The 19,961-nt window shown below is 35.6% G+C and overlaps 1 protein-coding gene across 2 annotated transcripts in view; it reads right to left on the bottom strand.

Annotated features, from left to right (window-relative positions):
• SBF2 (SET binding factor 2) overlaps nt 1-19,961 on the bottom strand; it is a 463,869-nt gene that overhangs the window by 152,781 nt on the left and 291,127 nt on the right. For both annotated transcript variants that reach the window (XM_080816668.1, XM_080816669.1), the window contains exon 16: nt 19,671-19,820. In XM_080816668.1, the coding sequence (XP_080672794.1) occupies nt 19,671-19,820 (150 nt within the window). The remainder of the gene's footprint in view (nt 1-19,670; nt 19,821-19,961) is intronic.

Here is a 19,961-nt window from a genome sequence, read left to right as displayed (position 1 = left end):
TATATAACCATGTATTCTGAACATGCTTCTGGTAAAAAAAATGTTCTTGTTGGAAAAGAACAATAACTCTGAGGGTACTTTTTAAAAATAAAGCATATCAGAGGGGAGGTGAGTGGGGGAAATGGTGAAATAGGTGATGGAGATTAAGAGTACATTTATCATGAAGTATACTGAGTAATGTATAGAATTGCTGAATCATTATATTGTACACATCCAGCTAATGTAACTGTATGTTAACTATACTGGAATTAAAATTTTAAAAAAGCAAAGGGTTTGTAGAGTAATAAAACTGGCAAAACCAATTTTAAAAAAGAAGAAATCTACAACAGACAAATTCCCAGGAAAAAATTACCAAATAAACTCAAGGAAAAATTACTAACCTGGATAGTCTACAATTGGAAATTTAAAATATTCCTACAAAGAGAATTAGGTTTAGATGGCTTTACTGCTGAGTTCTAACAAACTTTTAAGGAACATGCTATTTCAATTTAACCTTCACTCTTCCAGATAGGAGATACAGTGGGACAATCTCTACTACATTTTCTTTCTTTCTTTTTTAAAAGATTTTATTTATTTATTTGAGAGAGAGAGAGAGAGTACATGAGGGAGGGGACGGGCAGAGGGAAAGAGAGAATCAGACTCCCTGCTCTGAGAAGGAGCTCAATCCCAGGACCCTGAGACCATGACCTGAGCCAAAGTCAGATACTTAACAGACTGAGCCACCTAGGAGATCCTCTACTTCATTTTCTGACACTAAGTATAAGCTTGCTCCAATACCAGTCACAAATATTAAGAGAAATAATAGGATAACCTCAAATAATGGAAACAATCATGGGAAAAATTCCTAACATATCAAGTTCAATAATTCACGAAAACAACTGATATTTGGAGAGAGCATTTCATGAAACTCAACACATATTAATGATAAAAACTCTTGACAAACCAAGAATGGAAGAGGACTTTCCCCCCAAGCTGTATGATATTTAATTAGGTTTTTTTTGTTTTTGTTTTGGAAGAGGACTTTTTAACCTGATATAGGACATTTAACAAAATTTGATGAACACCAGGTGTTGTATGTAAGTGTTGAATCACTATATTGCACACCTGAAACTAATATAACTATGTTAAAAATAATAATAAATTAAAAATAAGATTGAATAGTAAATGCTGTTAAAAAAAACTTTTAGCAAATATAAAGCTCAATGATTAAACTTTAAAAGAAAGGTGCCATCATTCCTATTTAATGTTATACTACAAATCCGTGCTACACAATAAGAAAAAGAAAATGAATAAACTTTGGAAAACAAGGTAAAAAGCACTACTAGATGATATGGATGATACTGGATAATATGAATGTCAATATAAGAAATAAAAAGAATATGTAGACAAATTATTAGATACAATGAAGTCTACAACATTAATAAACTTACTATATTTCTATACATCAGACAAAAGCAATTAGGATGACTGGAATTTCATAGCCTCAAAGGATCTCATGTTAAATTAGGGTACTGACTGGGAAGAACAAAGTAGTGACTTGTACTGAATCGGTTTAACTAAACTGGAACTATGTTTTCTAGAATTCCCTTCTCTAGATGGTTCTGAGTTAGAGTTGCCAGAGACCTGAAGGTGGAAGTGGAATAGCACTCATGTTTATGTTTAAGGGTCAGTGTAATGTCACCAATTTTCTGGCTTGTCTTGTCAGTCAGGTCTGCAGCTCCTCAGAGCTCTTGCTGCATTTCCTTTCAGCTTCTTTGCATTCTGAGCTAGAGAATGTGCAGCTCTATAGTAAATGGAATTAACTTTTTTTTTTTTTAAGATTTTATTTAATTTGACAGACAGAGATCACAGGTAGGCAGAGAGGCAGGCAGAGCGAGAGGAAGGGAAGCAGGCTCGCGGCTGAGCAGAGAGCCCGATGTGGGACTCGATCCCAGGACCCTGGGATCATGACCTGAGCTGAAGCCAGAGGCTTTAACCCACTGAGCCACCCAGGCACCCCTGGAATTAACTTTTTCTGCAAGTCAATTGCATCATCAAAGTAGAAGGTTTAAATTTAGGCAGTAACAGATTAGCAGGGGCTCCAATTTGTCCTTACTTTCCCTCTCTTCAAAAACAGGCACCTGGGTGGCTCAGTGGGTTAAGCCTCTGCCTTAGGCTTGGGTCATGATCCCAGGGTCCTGGGATGGAGCCCTCTCTGCTCGGCGGAAAGCCTGCTTCCCCCCTCTCTCTCTGCCTGCCTCTCTGCCTACTTGTGATCTCTGTTAAATAAATAAACAAAATCTTTAAAAAAAAAACAAAAAACAGGTAAATATATGGACTAAATAATCTACAAGCATCAATCAATTACAGATGTATAATAAACCCTATATTTTAATTCACGTATTAAGCAAGGACAAATTTAAACGTTGTACTTTATCACAAAGGATTACTAGTAATTCCTTTAATATCCCTCTCCCCTCCTCTCTCTATCCATCATCTATCCAGGACTATTGCTGTGTTAGAGGGTATATACATAGTCTCCTTTTGACTAAGTAGCACCTGACTGCTCTCCAAAATAACTATACCTATCTCTGTTCTTCACCAGCAATGCATGAGGAATGAGGATTCCTATAATGCCACATTCTTACCAATACTTTGCATTATTCTACTTTCTAAATTTTGCCAGTCTTAAGAATAAAAGTTATTTTATTACAGCTGAAAAAAGTTATTATTTTAATTTACATATCCTTATAGCTTTTCCAGGTCTCTCTTTTATAAAGAGCCTGTTAATATCTTTTTTCAGTTATCTTGTCTTTTCTTTTTTAAAGATTTCATTTATTTGAGTGAGAGAGACAGAAAGTACGCAGGAGAGAAGCACGAGGGGCTGGGAAGGGCAGAGGGAGAGGGAGAAGCTCAGTGGGGTGTCCAATGCAGGGCCTGATTCCAGGACCCTGGGATCATGACCTGAGCTGAAGGCAGACACCCAACAACTGAATCCCCCAGGTGCCCCACTCTTTTTCAATTTTCACTGGGGCTGTTATTTAACGTTTGGTGATTTAGAGAATTTTTTTTGTGTATTCCAGATATTATTTCCTGGTTGATTTTAGATAGTAAAATAAGTAAGATTTATGGTCTATTAATGAACATCTGTATATTAATTTCATTCATGCTGTCCTTCATTGATTAAAAGGTTTTATGGGCACCTGAGTAGCTCAGTTGGTTAAGCATCTAACATGTGATTTTCGCTCAGGTTGTGATCTCATGGGTTGTGGACTGAACTCCATGCTCAGCATGGAGTCTTCTTGAGAGTCTCTCCCTCTATCCCTCCCCCAACTCGTGCGCACATGCTCTCTTGCAAATAAATAAATCTTTAAAAAAGGTTTTAATAACTTAAGAAATCCATCTGGTTTTCTATTCCTTGTATTTATATTTACTTTGCATTATTGCATTTGTGTTTTAAATTTTAAGAATTTCTTCCTTGCTTAGGTCACCAAGATACTCATCTTCATTTCTATTAAATTTGGAGTTCCATCATTACATACAGATGTTAACCTATCTGAAAACATCTTTATAAGTGTCACTATCTAGAAATGCTTTATTTCTCTTCACATAGTGATCCATTTCTCCCAACACCATTTATTAAATAAGTTCTCCTTTCTCCACTAATTTGTGATACTTATTAAGTTCCCATAAAAATCATAAATAATAAATGAATAAATGAATAAGTGAATGATATATCATAAATATATGATAAATACCCATAAATACCAGTATGTCTCTACATACTCTATCTTATTGGTTTATTAGACTACTTGTGTTCTAATACAACACTAGTTTTATTATGATGATTTTAAACTATGTACTGATATCTGACAGAGAAAGTTCCCTCTTTGCTCTTAGTGTTTTTTCAAATAAATTTTAGAGTATTACTAAGTTCTCAAAAATTCCAACTTAACTAATTAAAAAATGGCCAAAGGACTTAAAGAGACATTTTCTTCAAAGAACATATACAAATGGTCAATAAGCATATGAAAAGATGCTCAATACCACCATCACTAGAGGAACACATACAAAGTTTCTTCATTAACTGTAAGGCTTAATGTAGGTCTTTGTTATGTAGGTTTTACCAAATGAAAGCTTTTCTCTATTATAGTTTCCTAAGAACTTTTCTTTTTCTTTTTTTTAAAGATTTTATTTATTTATTTGACACAGAGAGAGAGATCACAAGTAGGCAGAGAGGCAGGCGGGGGGTGGGGGGAAAGCAGGCTCCCCACTGAGCAGAGAGCCTGATGTGGGGCTCAATCCCAGCACCCTAAGATCATGACCTGAGCCAAAGGCCCAGGCTTAACCCACTGAGCCACGCAGGTGCCCCTCCTAAGAACTTTTAAACAAACACACATTAGATTTATCAAATGCCTGTTCAGTACTGATTAAAATAATCCTAATTTGGGGCGCCTGGGTGGCTCAGAGGGTTGAGCCTCTGCCTTCAGCTTGGGTCATGATCACAGGGTCCGCATCAGGTTCTCTGCTTGGTGGGGAGCCTGCTTCCCCCTCTCTCTCTCTGCCTGCCCCTCTGCCTACTTGTGATCTCTCTCTGTCAAGTAAATAAATAAAATCTTTAAAAAATAAAATAAAATAATCCTAATTTTTCTCCTTTAATCTACTATCAGAGTAAATTACACTAAAAGAATCCTGGGATCAATTCCACTATATCATGTTTTATTTTCTAGTGCATTACTAGAATCAACTAGCCAATTTTTTCTACATTTCTGCATTTACACTGATATGAAAAAATGGAACTAATTTTACCTTTCCTTTTATTGTATTTTTTTGTTTTTGGTAGTTTTACACTAGGCTAATAAAATGGTATTAAAAACATATTGTTGACTGACAAAAGAAACAGAATGAAATATATAACACACCATTTACATACATTAAAAATACATGTGTGCTAATATACATATTTTAAGAACATCTGCATAAAATAATATGTTAAATACATTAAAATGGGGGAGATTGGGAGCATAATGGTTATAAAATATATTTGCTTATAAATATAAAATAAATATAAATATAAAATATTTATGCTTATATATAAATGTATATATAATAAATATATATATTATATGTATTATATATAAATATATATATTTATGCTTATATATATATGCTTATAAATATAAAATAAAATATATTGCTTATAAAAATAAGCAAACAAGTAAATAAAACAAGATAGGAATCTTACACAGACCAAAGATGATTAATATGTTATGAACTGAGGACGGCTAGGATTGTTCTTAGTAATAGAACTATTACTTACTAAGAATATTAAGTAATAAAAAAAGAAAAAGGATCCTGAGATCACGGAATTCAGGGCAGAGGTAAGAGGAATCTTGGGAGCATCTAGTCCAATCCCCCTGACAATGTAGGAATCCTTTTTCAGCTTTCCTGAAAATGACTAAAAAGTATTTTGATGCAATGCTCTATCAATGGGGAATACAGATCTATAAAGCAATCCATATCACCATTAAGTTTTAAATGTTAGCTCTAATCTACCCACTCCCAAACTTACCAGATCAGAATCTCTGATAATGGGGCCCAGAAATGCACATTTAAAAAATTTAAGAAAAGTTTTAGAAATGACTACACTAAATAATAGGACATTAATTATTCAACTCTAGCTACCTATCAAAGTTACCTGTGGAACTCTAAAAAAATATAGATCTTAAGTTTCATCCCTGATGATTCTAACAAATCAGGTATGAACACTTGAGATTTAAATATATCAATGACAGTACTGTCTACCTTCATGTGAACTTCAAGGTATGAAATAGTAAACTATCCATCTACATTCTCTTACCAAGATATTCCTCTGCATGAGACATAAAAGGTGAACAGAGCCTGGCTTTCGTTAGGAATTAGGTTACTAGTAGTCACCCCCCTTATCAACAGGGGATGTGTTCCAAGGCCCCCAGTGAATGCCTGAAACTGAATAGTACCAAACTCCACATATATTGTGTTTTTTCCTATATATACATACCTATGATAAAGTTTAATTTATAAGTTAGGCACAGCAAGAGAATAACAATAATATAATAGAACTATAATGATATACTGTAATAATAATTATGTTAATGTTGTCTTTCTCAAAATACTATACTGTACTCACTCTTTTTCTGGTGATGATGTGAGATGATAAAATGCCTACGTGAGAAGATGAATTGAGGTGAATGACATAGGTATTATGACACAGAGTTAAGTTGCTGTTGACCTACTGACCTATCGATAAATAACCAGGAGGAGGACCATGGGCTTCCGACTTGTAACTGAAACTGGGGAAAGTGAAACTGTGAATAAGGGCAACCCTGGGTAACCAAGAAGGGGCAAAAGCTACAAACCTGTGTAGGGATGGAAACTGTATAAAACTGAAACTAAAATTAGCTGAGGTAAGTCGCTACTCATATTACATTCACTTATTCATTTACTCATTCATTAAATTTTTATTGAGAAACTACTTCACGCCAGACATAATGGAACATACAGAGAAATCAAAGCAGGCAGTTTCATTATTTGTAATAAGCACAGTTGCGGGGTCATGATGGAAGCACACAGAAGTGGCTACCAATCCATAATTAATGGGCTGAGGAAGGCTTTCAGGGGGAAGTGACATCTAAACTGAGATGAAAGGATGAGTAGGAGTTAGCTAGGTGAAAGAGATAATGAGGGAGCAGGGATTAGTGTTCCAAACTAAGGCAAGAAGATGTACAAAGGCCAGAAGACTGAAGGCAGTGAAAGATGAAGCTACAGAGGTAAGCCAAGGCCAAGATACGACTAGAATTTACTCTGAATGCAAAGGGGAAGGATTTTAAGTTGAGAAGTTACAAAATCCAAGTCAGATTATTGAAATATCACTTTGGTAAAGAAAGGAAATAGATATGGTAGGGGAAGGGGTCAGGATGGTTGTAGGGAAACCAGTTAAGTCAGTGCAGTTAACAGGTAAGCAATGTCAGTGACTTAAATCAGGATATCGGAATTTAAGGAGAGAGCAAGTAGATGGAATTGAGAGATATTTAGAAAGTAGAATATATAGGACTCAGTGGCTGATCACATAGGAGGATAAAGCTAAGAGAAAGTCTAAATCCATGTTTTAGGCTTATTGGTGGCATTTGTTGAAGTAGGAAACTCAGCAGGAAGAGTTTGTGGGTAGTAGCTGGAAGTGGGGTAAAAGATTATTATTTCAGTTTGGAACATAACATCTAAATAGCTTTGGGACATTCAAGCACAGATGGATAACAACTGGCAAGATATTCAGATCTGAACCTTAAGAGGCAGATTTGAGCTTGAGACACAAATTTGGAGGGCATAAGTAAAAGATGGTAATGGGGATGATTAAGATTGCCCGGGGGGAATCTTAGACTGGCAGATAATCTAAAAGTGGATCTAAAGATGCAAATGAACATCACTATTTGCAAGGCTGAGGGAAGAGAAGCCATATCAAAATGACTGAAAAAGAAATTCTATAGAAGAAGAAAACCAGGAGAAATATTATAATCAAAGATAATGGAAGAAGGTTTTGTAAAAAGCATCATGAAATGCTACCAAGTGTCAAATAAGAAAAGAATTGAAGTTTCCACTATATTTATCAGTAAGATCTCTTCAATGATCTTGGTTGAGCAGTGGTAGCCGAAGATTTGTCCTAAACCTTACAGCTGTTAGAATAATTAACTTCTTAATGAATTCTCTCCTAAATCTGAAACTCAAAATTGTAAACAACCAAGTTAGTTCCTTAATAAGTAACTTAGAAAAGTGGAATCTTATTTCAATAATTACTGCTTCCAAGTCCAAGGACAGTTGTGAAAAAACAGATACCAAAGGTGCTAACTCAGAAGAGCTCAGCAACCCTTTAACCTCAAGCCTTAATATTGGGAAGGAACCATAATATTGGGAAGAAATTTTTTTTTCTTTTTTGAAGACTTCTGGCTTCATTTTATACTACTTTGGCATGGGTTGTATTTATTTTCAAAATGGCTTTTTTTGTTTTTATTTTCTTGGCAAGTTTTATTGTGAGCTTTCTAATTATGAAGCGAAATTTTTTTTTTCACCACGCTTTATATGATAGTATTTAAAATCGATGTGAATTATTATGTCAAAAAACTCATTGAAGAAGTAATTGGCCTTCCTGAGCAATTTTTCCATCTTTTGTAGTTATCTTTATTAAAAAATTATACTTGGAAAAATTAATTATATAACCATTTATATATTCAAATATATCTGAATACTTTCTGTGTATCAGGTACAATTCTGGATGTTGGGTGTACAATAATGAACAATACAAAGTCTGTTTCAATTCGGTTAGGGTTGAGTTTTTCAATAGCAACTGTTATTTTTAAAAATGGAAAAAAAAATCCACAAGTTTCCAGACTACAGGCTTCTGATCTAAATTTAAATTTAGCTAAAGAGCACCTAATTGCCACCTATTGTGTTTTGAAGAACACAGCACTGGTGAGCTAAAGACACAGAGTGAATAAAAACAAAAAGCAAAAACTAGATTTTGAACTCACTTATTTGATTTATGAGCTCTGTGATTTGGGAAAACTATTTGGGCCTATTTCCAGAGGGTAGTAGTGATTGTGGCTAACCCAGTTTCAGAGCCAAAAGAAATCTGAGGTTATCTGAGGCCATCAGAGTGATACACGTACCCGAAAAGGGCAGGACAATTATGGATGATGACTAGAAGGTTCTCTCACGAGGGAGAGTGGGGAGTGAAAGCAGAGTTGGGGAACAATGGTAACAACTTTGTTTTGGGGACCCATCTGCTTAGGTCATATTCCACACGAGTAAAGCAAAGAATGACAAAATAAAAAGAATGTGTACATGGTGAAGCTTGTTGACTGCAAGCTCCATTTTAGCATGATCTTGTTGAGCTATTTAGTTGAGAAACTCCTAATCTCAGTATCTTTAGTAAAATCTTTTTCTCTCTGGCTGTTGACATTTCTCAAAGAACTGTTTTCCAATGTCCTGACCTGAGAACAAGTTGCCAGAGTTCTAGGAGCTGAAGGCGGAAAGTCTACTAGTATTCTCAATATTTGGCATTCACTTAACTCCCTTGTTTGCAGGAAACCAGAATTTCCCTCAGCCAGACCTAGTGTCTCCCAGGGTAGTGATGGCCTCTCTTAAAAATAAATACACAAACAAACAAACAAACCTCTCATCTTCTACCAGAGTAAAGGAGGGGCAGCTGGCTGTTTACACAGAACTGAAAAATGATCTAGGAGGGCAATCCAAATGCATCTTCAGGGGACTTTCAACCAATCCTCGTTTATTGTTTTACCCCGCCCCCACCCCAAATCTCCTGTTTTCAGAGATTACTTGATGTGCCCAATCCCTGAGTCTTTTGCAGTTCCGCAAACTGGGCTTCTTGAAGGCTTTTACAACATCAGTTAGGAAAAGGCAGTCTTGAGTCTGCTAAATAAAGTCATTCACCATCAGCTTTCCAGTATCCAAAATGTCGTTGCCCTTGTCTCCTCTCCTGTTTTGCCTGTGGGTTTCTACATTTTTTAAAAAAATCCTTTACTTTTGTTTTACTGGGGTTTTGTGTGGTAGCTGAGGTTCAATGTCCATATTCAATCTGTTTACTTTAACCAGAAGTTACTCTACCTGTTCTCTCATCTCCCACCATCTTTCTACCCTACATTTGGCATCACAGAAATATTTTTTGATTTTCAAAAACACAGGCCCTTTCTGTACTTTTTTTTCTACTAACAAATTCCTCTATCTGGAATACTCTCCCTTTCATTTCTTGTCCAATAATTGCCTTCTGTGACCATGTCCTTCCCACTCAAAATCCAGTAATCCCGTAACAGCATTCAGAGTTTTACACAAATCTCTATCAGTGCATATCTCACTATAATATATTTACCTGTGAGATTTTCCTTCTGGATTGTGAACTCCTTAAGAACCAGGATATCTTAATTACTTCAGTATGAAATGTACCTCCATATCTAGTGTAGAGACTAGTATATAGTAGAAATCAGTAAATGGAGGAAGAAGAGAGAGGAAAGAAGTAAAAAACTTACCCTGATTAAGTAAGATGTATTCTACTCATTAATATATTCTTAATGTATTAGTCTGTTTAGGGCTGCTGTAACAAAATACCACAGACTGAGTGGTTTATACAGTGGAAATTTAGGAGGTTTGAAGTTCAAGGTCAGGATGCCAGCATGGTCAGCTGAGGGTCCTCTTCTAGGTTATAGACTTTTTATATCCTTACATGGTGGAAGGGACAAAGGGATCTCTGTTGACTCTCTTTTATATAGGGATTAATCTCATTCATGAGGGCTCTATCTTCATGATCTTATCACCTCCCCAAAGTCCCCCTCCTAATACCATCGCCTTAGGTGTTTGGTTTCCAACATATGAATCTGGGAGAACATATTCAGACGACAGCACTTAACAAAATCCCCAAATTTGCTACCTCTACATATGAACAGTACATGAATGTCCTTAAAAATTTCTAGATTGCTTTTCCACCTCCAGCCATGCTAGTGAGTGGAGCTGCCACCATGTCCACCCACCTACAAGGTACGGTCATGGGGAACTGCTCCAGCTTCCAGATCAAGAGAAACAAACAGATTTACAGCACTGAGCCCAGAAATCTGAAGGCTGCCAACTCCTTCTGCTACACAGGCTGAATCACTATAAGACTGTGGGCCCATGGCCAAGTGCAAAGGTGTAGTGGTAGTCATGAAGTAGAAATCTCAGTGAAAACCTGCCACCTCCTAGGTGCAGGCCACCATGAACAAGAATGCCTGGGCCACACTCAGCAGCATCATGCACGTGATCTGCAAGAACAAGTACTGCCCCGTTCTGCACATGGATGCCGTTCACAGAGCCAGCACCATTCTGCACAGCCAGAAGCCTACAATGTGAAGAAGCAGAATCATCCTACCAAGAGCTCCTGGGCACCTGCCCTCTACCTCCAAAGCAATAAAAATGTTAACCACTTCAAAAAAAAAAAAAATCTAGATTTAGTCAATCTGATGGGGAAGTTTGGGTTTCTCATACTTCTCAACTCCTATGTGGTTTCCTATATTATTCTGAGTCAACCTAAGAAGCCCAATATAAGAATCTACCCAGCAACAAATGAAATATTATGAAAACATTTTCTTGGTGTCTGGAATTCTCAGCCTTGACAAAATCTGGAGATCAGACGTTTGAAGGCTCTCTTTAGTAAGGCAGGATCCTTGGTTACTTTCTGAGATACTACCATGAGCTGAAGTCACACTTAGCCCAATGTTTAGTAGCTTGCTTTTTGCTTTTTTTTCATAGTAAGACTTTCTCAATGCAAACAAAGTCACTGATCTGTACTCGAGCACAAGTTCCTTATCATGTCACAGACTAGCACTTTGAACAGTACTGTATTAGACCACTTCACTATTTCCTCCTTGTATCTTCTCTTCCACATTTTCCATCTTCCTGTTTCTCTTTGCTCCACTGTGTAACTGCTTCATGTGTATATTCCAGTTCACTAGAATTCTCTCTTTCACTGTATCTAGACTGATGTTTAACCTATCCATTGAGTTGTTTGTAATTATGTATTTCTTTGTTTACTTATTTAATACCAATACATTTCAAACACATGTCAAAGTTGAAAGAATTTTATACTGAACACCTGTGTATTTCCCCCTGGATTGTACCATGAACAGTTTACTAGGCTTGCTTTATTATTTATCTATCCATTAATCCATATTATTTTTAGTGCATTTCAAAGTAAATAAGCAGACATCAATTATTATGAAATTTTTGGATCATAGGATAGATATATGCTTAGTTTTATAAGAATCTTTCAGACTTTTTTCTGATGTGACTATACCAGCTTAAATTATCAACAATAAAGTTTCCAATTACTTTACAACATTGCCAACATTTGGCATTGTCAGTCTAATCTCAGCATATGGGTGAGTTATACAGTAGTATCTCACAGTGATTTTCATTTGCATTTCTCTAACGACTAATGATCCTGAGACCGTCTTCATGTGGTTACTGAACATTTACATATTATTTTGTGATTGTGAAGTATCTGTTGAAATTTTCCATTTTTAAAAATTGGTTTGTTCAGCTTAAGTTGTAGAGTTCTTTATATGAACACAATACCAGTTCTTTGCCACATATATATTTTGGGAATATTTTTTCCCAGTTTTGCCTATTCGTTTTCATAATGGGGTCTTTTGAAGATCATAAGTTTTAATTTTGATGTAGTATAATGATCATTTTTTTCCTTTTGGTTATCACTTTCTGTGATCTAAGAAACTGTTGCCCATTCCTAAGTCATGAAACTATTTCATATTTTCCCCTAAAAGCTTTATGGTTTCATATTTTATGTTTAGATTTATACTCTATACCTCAAAATTATCCTTGTGTTTTATGTGACATAGAGGTTCAGATTCATTTTTCTATGTATGGATATTCAGTTATTTCAATACTATTTTTGGAAAAAATTTCCCTTTCCCTATTGGGTTTTTCTGGTGCTTTTGTCAAAAATCCTGCAAATGTGGGTCTATTTCTGGGTGCTCTTTCCGCTAATTTATTTGTTGATGCTTATGTCAGCACCACACTGTCTTGATTATTGTGGGCTGATAATAAATCTTGAAATCAGGTAGTATAAGTCATCCAATTTTATTCTTTTTCAAGATTTTTGACCATTCTAAATCCTCTGCATTTCCATATAAATCCTAGAATCCACCTGTCAATCTCTATAGAAAAGTCTACTGCAATTCTGATTGGGATTGCATTCAACCTAGAGGTCAATTTGCTGAGAACAGACATCTTAGCAATACTGAGTCTTCCACATTCTCTGAATTTTTATTTTAAGTGATTATACAAACTCAGCTGGCCATTTTTGTTAGTTTCTGGTTATTGGCTTATTTTGTACTCAATCTTTTATTTATTTAAATATTTTAATTATATACTCAAGTTGGATAATTCCAAAATATTTTTGAGAGTGCAAATCTGTTGTTGCTTATTTCTGTTGACATTAATTCCTACTGGCTCACCTCCTTGGTATTTGGTCATTTTTAAATAGTGAGTGCCTATTTTATTAAATTTAATCTGTGGGAGCCCTGACTGCCTAAACTGGAGCTGCATTCTTCCAGAAAGGATTTACAATTGATTCTTTTAGAGGAAAGGGTGAGGGGCATGTCACTATTGCACAGGGATTATTTTTTTCCTCTTTTAATGTCCCAGCCTAACGCAAAACTCTCAGGTTCAAACAGCTCTCTTTATAGAGGACAATGCTTAATTGTGTTCACAATTTTGGTTTTCCCTATTTGTCCTTTTCCTGAGAGTAGACGAAGGGCCTATTAGAAATTTCCTTTTCTTCTTAGAAAAAACAATGTGCCAAAATCACTATTTTTCTTTTTACTATTTTTCTTAGGTCTATTTCTACTACATTAGTGAGAAGGTTCTTCTAGCATGCAATTGTTTATGATGCTGAAAATGGACGACTTTACTAGTTTTTGGGTTTTTTTTAAAGATTTTATTTATTTGAGAGAGAGAGAATGAGAGAGAGACAGAGAGCATGAAAGGGGGAAGGTCAGAGGGAAAAGCAGACTCCCCGCAGAGCAGGGAGCCCAATGCAGGACTCGATCCCAGAACTCCAGGATCATGACCTGAGCCAAAGGCAGTCGCTTAACCCACTGAGCCACCCAGGCGCCCCTTCATTAGTTTTTACAACTATAATTTATTGTTAAAAAACTTTTAGCTGTGGGATGCCTGGGTGGCTCTGTGGGTTAAGCATCTGCTTTTGGCTCAGATCATGATCTCAGGGTCCTGGAATTGAGCCCCGCAATGGGCTCCTTGCTCACTGAGGAGCCTGCTTCTCTCTCTGCCTGCTGTTTCCTTGCTTGTGTGCTCTCTCTCTTTCTGACTGATAAAAAATAAAAATCTTTACAAAATTTTAGTTACGATCCTGACATCACGTATCTGCTAAAGTTTCAATCATGTCTCTGCTAAAAATGAAAAGAGTTAAGGCCATGATATTTTTGGAGAGATTTATAATAATCTCAGTTATAAAAACACCCAAAATATGATTAATTATTTGAAACGAGATGATATATAGGAATACTCTATATCCTCTACAAACCAGTCCTTTAAAAAATAACCTTGGCATTGAAAGAACCTAATAAATAAAATAGTCCCCTACAGTACTCATGTTCCACTTAATTTTCCCTTGAGGACAGGGAAGGACAGAATAACTTCAAAATCACAAAAAGCAAAAATTGCTAAAGTTTTTGAATTGCTAGCTAAAAATTAGTTCATTTAGTTAAGGTTTCTTTCTTAAAATACCAACACAGATGTTTGGCCTGCCTTGAAACTCTACGCTTTTGTAAAAAATGTTCAGAATGTCACGTTAAATCCCCACAAGTAACATTGTTGCAACAAGAATATAAATACTAACAAATCCCAAGTTAGTAATAAATAACCCATTAAAATAAAAATATCACATGTGAGCCCATTTATAACTGAGAAGAGCCTCTCTATAATGTTAAACAACAGCGTGTGCTGGAATAAAGACAGGATCCATTTTTATGTACTTATGAAACACTGAATGAAAAAATATTAAGTGCCCTGGCCGAGGTGTATTTGAAAGCAGAAACAAATCCATGCCTTTTGCTCTCCAGAAATATGATTATTCAAATGAAAAAGGAAAATATTTGTAGCCTGAGGGTACCTGGCTCTTCTATAAATGACTAATCGGTGTACGCTACAGCTAAGTTTAAAGAAACCTTAAAACTTAATTCCTAAGTTAATAAATAGCACAAAAAGTATTAATGGAAAAAAAGCTTCCTAGAATAATTTTTGTAGTTTTATCAGCAATCATAGGGTTTCAAGAAATTACCTAACTTTAGGGCTTCTAGAAACCTTCATCTGTAAATCAAATTCCTTTGTTCTCCATAATTATAGTATCAAAATAATGGCAGCAAAGTAACAAAAGACAAGGCTTTATTCAGGACAAATTTATTGTTTTATTCTTCTCATAAAGGTGCTCAATGATTTCCTTCCTACAAAAAGAAGATCTTTTTTTTTAATGTATAAAATGTATGCTTATGTTTTATACAATTTAACTAAGCGTGTGTGTGTATGCCTAATCCATCTACCAGAAGTAACTACTGTTTAGGATTTACTGCAAATATCCTTCTAAATTTTTTTTTTTTAATTTATTTGACAGAGATTACAAGTAGGCAGAGAGGCAGGCGGAGAGAGAGAGGAGGAAGCAGGCTCACTGCTGAGCAGAAAGCCCGATGTGGGGCTCGAGCCCAGGACCCTGGGATCATGACCTGAGCCAAAGGCAGAGGCTTTAACCCACTGAGCCACCCAGGCACCCCTCCTTCTAAATGTTTAGTACATTATAATACACACGCGTAATTTTAGGTAAAAAAAAGAATCATATCGTATCTACTTCATGTAACTTCCCTTTTGCCTACCTAGTAACATGTAAGTTTTTCCATATGGGCACATATTATATAGATCTATGACTTTTTATGTTGTAGCTGAGCAGTATTCCAAATAGTTGTACATAATTAAATTAATCAATATCCAAATGGTGAACATTTAGGTTGCTTTTAATTGTTGCTATTATTATAAACTATTATACCTAGTAAATTCTACTTTAAAGTAAAAATGTCTTCCAATAAAGGTGAATCATCCCCTATCTTGTCAGTATGCTTAAACAAACTACAAAGTGCTTGTTACAAGACTGCATTTTTGATGCTAGATTTTAAGTCAGAATTTCGGAGAAAGATATCCTTCAAAATGCATTTGAAGAGAAAAATATACCCTGCAAAACACCCTAATAGCAGTACCCTAAGACCTGAAGGTTTCTAAGTTGCAAAGTTATAAAGAACAAAGACACAATGAATACTCATACACCTAGTTTAAGAAATAGAGTATTAGCATTACCACTGAAGATCTCTACGTTCATCGACCCTTCCTCTCTGTCCCGCTGAGGGTAATTTTTTTCAATATTTTCTTTATTATTCCCTTAATTTCTTTTTTTCTAGTTTTATTGAGGTACAATTGAGAAATAAAATTGTAGTGTATATATATATATATATATGGCCTTGCTTTTCTTTTTCTTTTTCAAGATTTTATTTATTTGACAGACAGACAGAGCGAGAGAGGAAACATAAGCAGTGGGAGTGGGAGAGGGAGAAGCAGGCTTCCTACCAAGCAGGGAACCCAACGCGGGGCTCCATTCTAGGACCCTGGGATCATGACTCAGGTCAAAGGCACATGCCCAACAACTGAGCCACCCAGGCACCCTTGCCTTGCTTTTCTTTATGGTTTTACCATATATGTTATATTCCTAAATTACATATTTCTAAGTAATATATTACATGCTTTAAATTTTATACTAATGGAACCATATTGTAATTGGATTGTTCTTTTATTTTTGTGCAAAACTATCTTCTTTAAGATTCATTGTTCCTTATAGCTACAATTCATTTTCTCTACTAAAAAATATTCTAATATAAAAAGATACCACAGGGGCACCTGGGTGGCTCAGTGGGTTAAAGCCTCTGCCTTTGGCTCGGGTCATGATCCCAGGGTCCTGGGATTGAGCCCTGCATCGGGCTCTCTGCTCAGCGGGGAACCTGTTTCCCTCTCTCTCTCTCTGCCTGCCTCTCTGCCTACTCTGTCAAATAAATAATAAAATAAATAAATAAAATCTTAAAAAATAAATAAATAAAAAGATACCACAATTTATTCACTCTATTGCTGGTTGACATATTAGTTGTTTTGTTTTCTGCTATTTTAAACAATGCTCCTATGAACATTTTTGTGCATGTCCCTTGCTATATGGGTAAGAGCTCATCTAAGAGTGGTATCACTGGGTCATTGAATATATTCTTAATATAAATGTAGTCAAATTTTTCACTCTTTTAAGATCAACACTATGTGACCTGTTTAACAAATCTATCCCTACCCCAAAGTCAAGTTAAAGATTGTTTGAAAAACTGTAGAGGTTGGCTTTTCATATGTAAGTCTTTAGTCCACATGAAACTGTTTTTTAGTGTATAGTGTGGTATACATACACCAGTGAGGTATCTGTATGTTTTCTGTGTACATGGTCACCTAATTATCCCAGCACCAATTACTGAATTTTTTATCCTCTTGTCATTGATCTGAAATGACAGTTCTGTCGTAAGTCACATTCTCATATATGTGTACCTCTGTGTATTATCTATAATCATCTGTTTATAAACTGTTGTATATTCTGTTCTTTTGGTCAATCTCTTTATGATTGTGCCAAAACCACACTGTCTTAATTACTAAAGTCTTAAACTAATTAAAAATTGTTTTAAGTTTTATTGAGGTATAATTGATAAATAAAATGGTAAAATATTTCAAGTAGACATGGTGGTGATTTCATATATGCATACACTGTGAAAGGATTCCCATATATATCTGTTTTGTTGTTGTTATTGGTTGGTGCAAATATTTAAGTTCTACTCTCGTAGCAAATTTCAAGTACATAATACAGTTTTATCAACTACAGTCACCACATTTTAAATTAGATCCTCAGGCCTTAGCCACCAAGGTGGCTAAAAGTGTGCCCCTTTAACCAACTTTTACTTATTTCCCCCACCCTTCAAGCCATGGCAACCATTTCTTTACTCTCTGTTTCTAAGAGTTTGACTTTTTTTTTTTTTTTCTTAAAGATTCTACATATCTGTGATACCACACAGTATTTATTTAGTTTTCTCTGTCTGGCTTATTTCACTTATCATGATGCCTTCAGCATCTCTCCATGTTATTGCAAATGGCAACACTTCTTTCTCAAGGTTGAATACTTTCACTGCTTATATATAACACATCTTCTTTTCCTATTCATCTGCTGGTAAACACTTAGGTTGTTTTCATATCTTGGCTATTGTTAAAAATGCTGCGGTGAACACAGGGGTACAGATACCTTTTCAATATCCTGTTTTCCTTTGGATATGCTCAGAAGTGGAATTGTTGGATCATATGCTTGTTCTGGATTTAATTTTGTTTTTTTCATAGTGGTTGTATTAATTTACATTCCTACCAACAGTGCAGAAGGGTTCCCTTTCTTCCACATCCTTCCCAACACTTATCTTAAATCTTTTTGATAATAGTCATTCTAACAAATGTGAGGTGGTATCTCATGGTGATTTTGATTCATACTTCCCTGATGATTAGTGATGCTGAATATATTTTCAGGTACCTTTTGGCCATTTGTATCTTATTTATTTATTTGTCTCCTTTTAAACTAATTTTTTATATCTAACAGGACCAATTCCCAACTTTGTTGTTGTTTTAGGAGGGCGTTGGTAATTCTTAGGCTTTTGCTCTTCTAGCTGGGATTCTGATAGAAATTGCATTGCCTCTATTGATTATTTTGGGGAGAACTGATATCTTCACAATATTGAGTTTTCCAACCCATGGACATGGTATATCTTTCCATTTAATTAGGCCTTCTTTCACCCATAAACTTTATTATTAATTATACCTAGTAATTCTCATTTTCTAATCTAACAGAATTTAACATGTATTTTGCTTACTTTCTCTAGAATCCCACAGATAGGCTTTGAATTCTTTTTCTTTTCTTTTTTTTTTTAATTTATTTCACAGACAGAGATCACAAGTACGCAGAAAGGCAGGCAGAGAGAGAGGAGGAAGCAGGCTCCCTGCCGAGCAGACAGCCCAATGTGGGGCTAGATCCCAGGACCCTGCGATCATGACCTGAGCCGAAGGCAGAGGCCTTAACCCACTGAGCCACCCAGGCACCCCTAGGCTTTGAATTCTTAATATTTAATTACATTCTTCTCATTGTGCAAAAAGTTTGAGAAATAATATTTGTATCACCTGTAAAGAACGTGATGCCAATGTCATAAAATAACATGTGAGACAGGATGGGGAAATCAGATTATTTGCTTCTCCTAAACTGCCTTCACTGTTTTGTTGGAAGTTTATCTCTGTAAAATTGTGTGTGTGTGTGTCTGTGTGTGTATGCCAAGTAGAAGTATTTTTTGACCTTTTATGCATGGTACTTACCAAATACTTAATCAAGTAATTCATTTATAACTTGAACTATCCGTCACTCATTATCCTCTATCTTAATAGTACAAATAAAAACTAACTGAAATGAATAATTAAGTAATTATTAAATAATTCAACATTAAGTAACATAAAACTGAATGTTTTGAAGATGACCTTTCATTTTTCATTTTTAGAAACTTTGCTTAGAGAACAAAATAACCTAGCTTTTTTTTTTTTTTTTAAGATTTTACTTATTTTATTTGAGAGAGAGAGCACTAAGGGAGAGTGAGAGGGAAAAGCAGACTCCCCGCTAAGCAGAGAGCCTGACTCAGGGCTCAAGCCCAGGACCCCGAGAACATGACCTGAGCCAAAGCAGACGCTTAACTGACTGAGTCACCCAGGCTTCCCTACCCTAGTATTTTTCAAGAGAAAACAATGGTAGTATGAAAAACTCAATACTTATGTCAACTAATAAATAAGTATTTCTGACAGAAATGGTATGGGTATTGGTTCTTCATTCTATTCACTGCAGAAGACTCAAGGACGTGACATATCAGTAACTACAGAATCTCCTGGAAAAATAAAAAGTATTCTCATATTAGGAATAATCTGAAAGAATTGAAAATTACCTGTAGAGTACAGTTCATCATCCTTATTATATAGTCAAACTGTTGATGGTCTAATATAGCCCGGTTTTGTTGGACATGTAAACCCAGCTCATCGGTGAGACACTGTCTTGCTGCCTTTCCTTTAAGGGCTCTCAGTGCAGCTGGAAGGGTCTAGGGCAAGAGAAGCAGAAGTGAACAAAAGGTATCAATGGAAAGAAACAACATTTAATCACACTAAAAATTCAAGTGTACCCTATAAACCATGTAACAAAGATATTAGAATTAAACTTCCAAAAAAGAGTTGATTTGCTA

Source organism: Martes martes, assembly GCF_963455335.1.
Source record: "Martes martes genome assembly, chromosome: 10".
Lineage (NCBI taxonomy): Eukaryota > Metazoa > Chordata > Mammalia > Carnivora > Mustelidae > Martes > Martes martes.
This window is presented reverse-complemented; position numbering and strand designations above follow the sequence as displayed.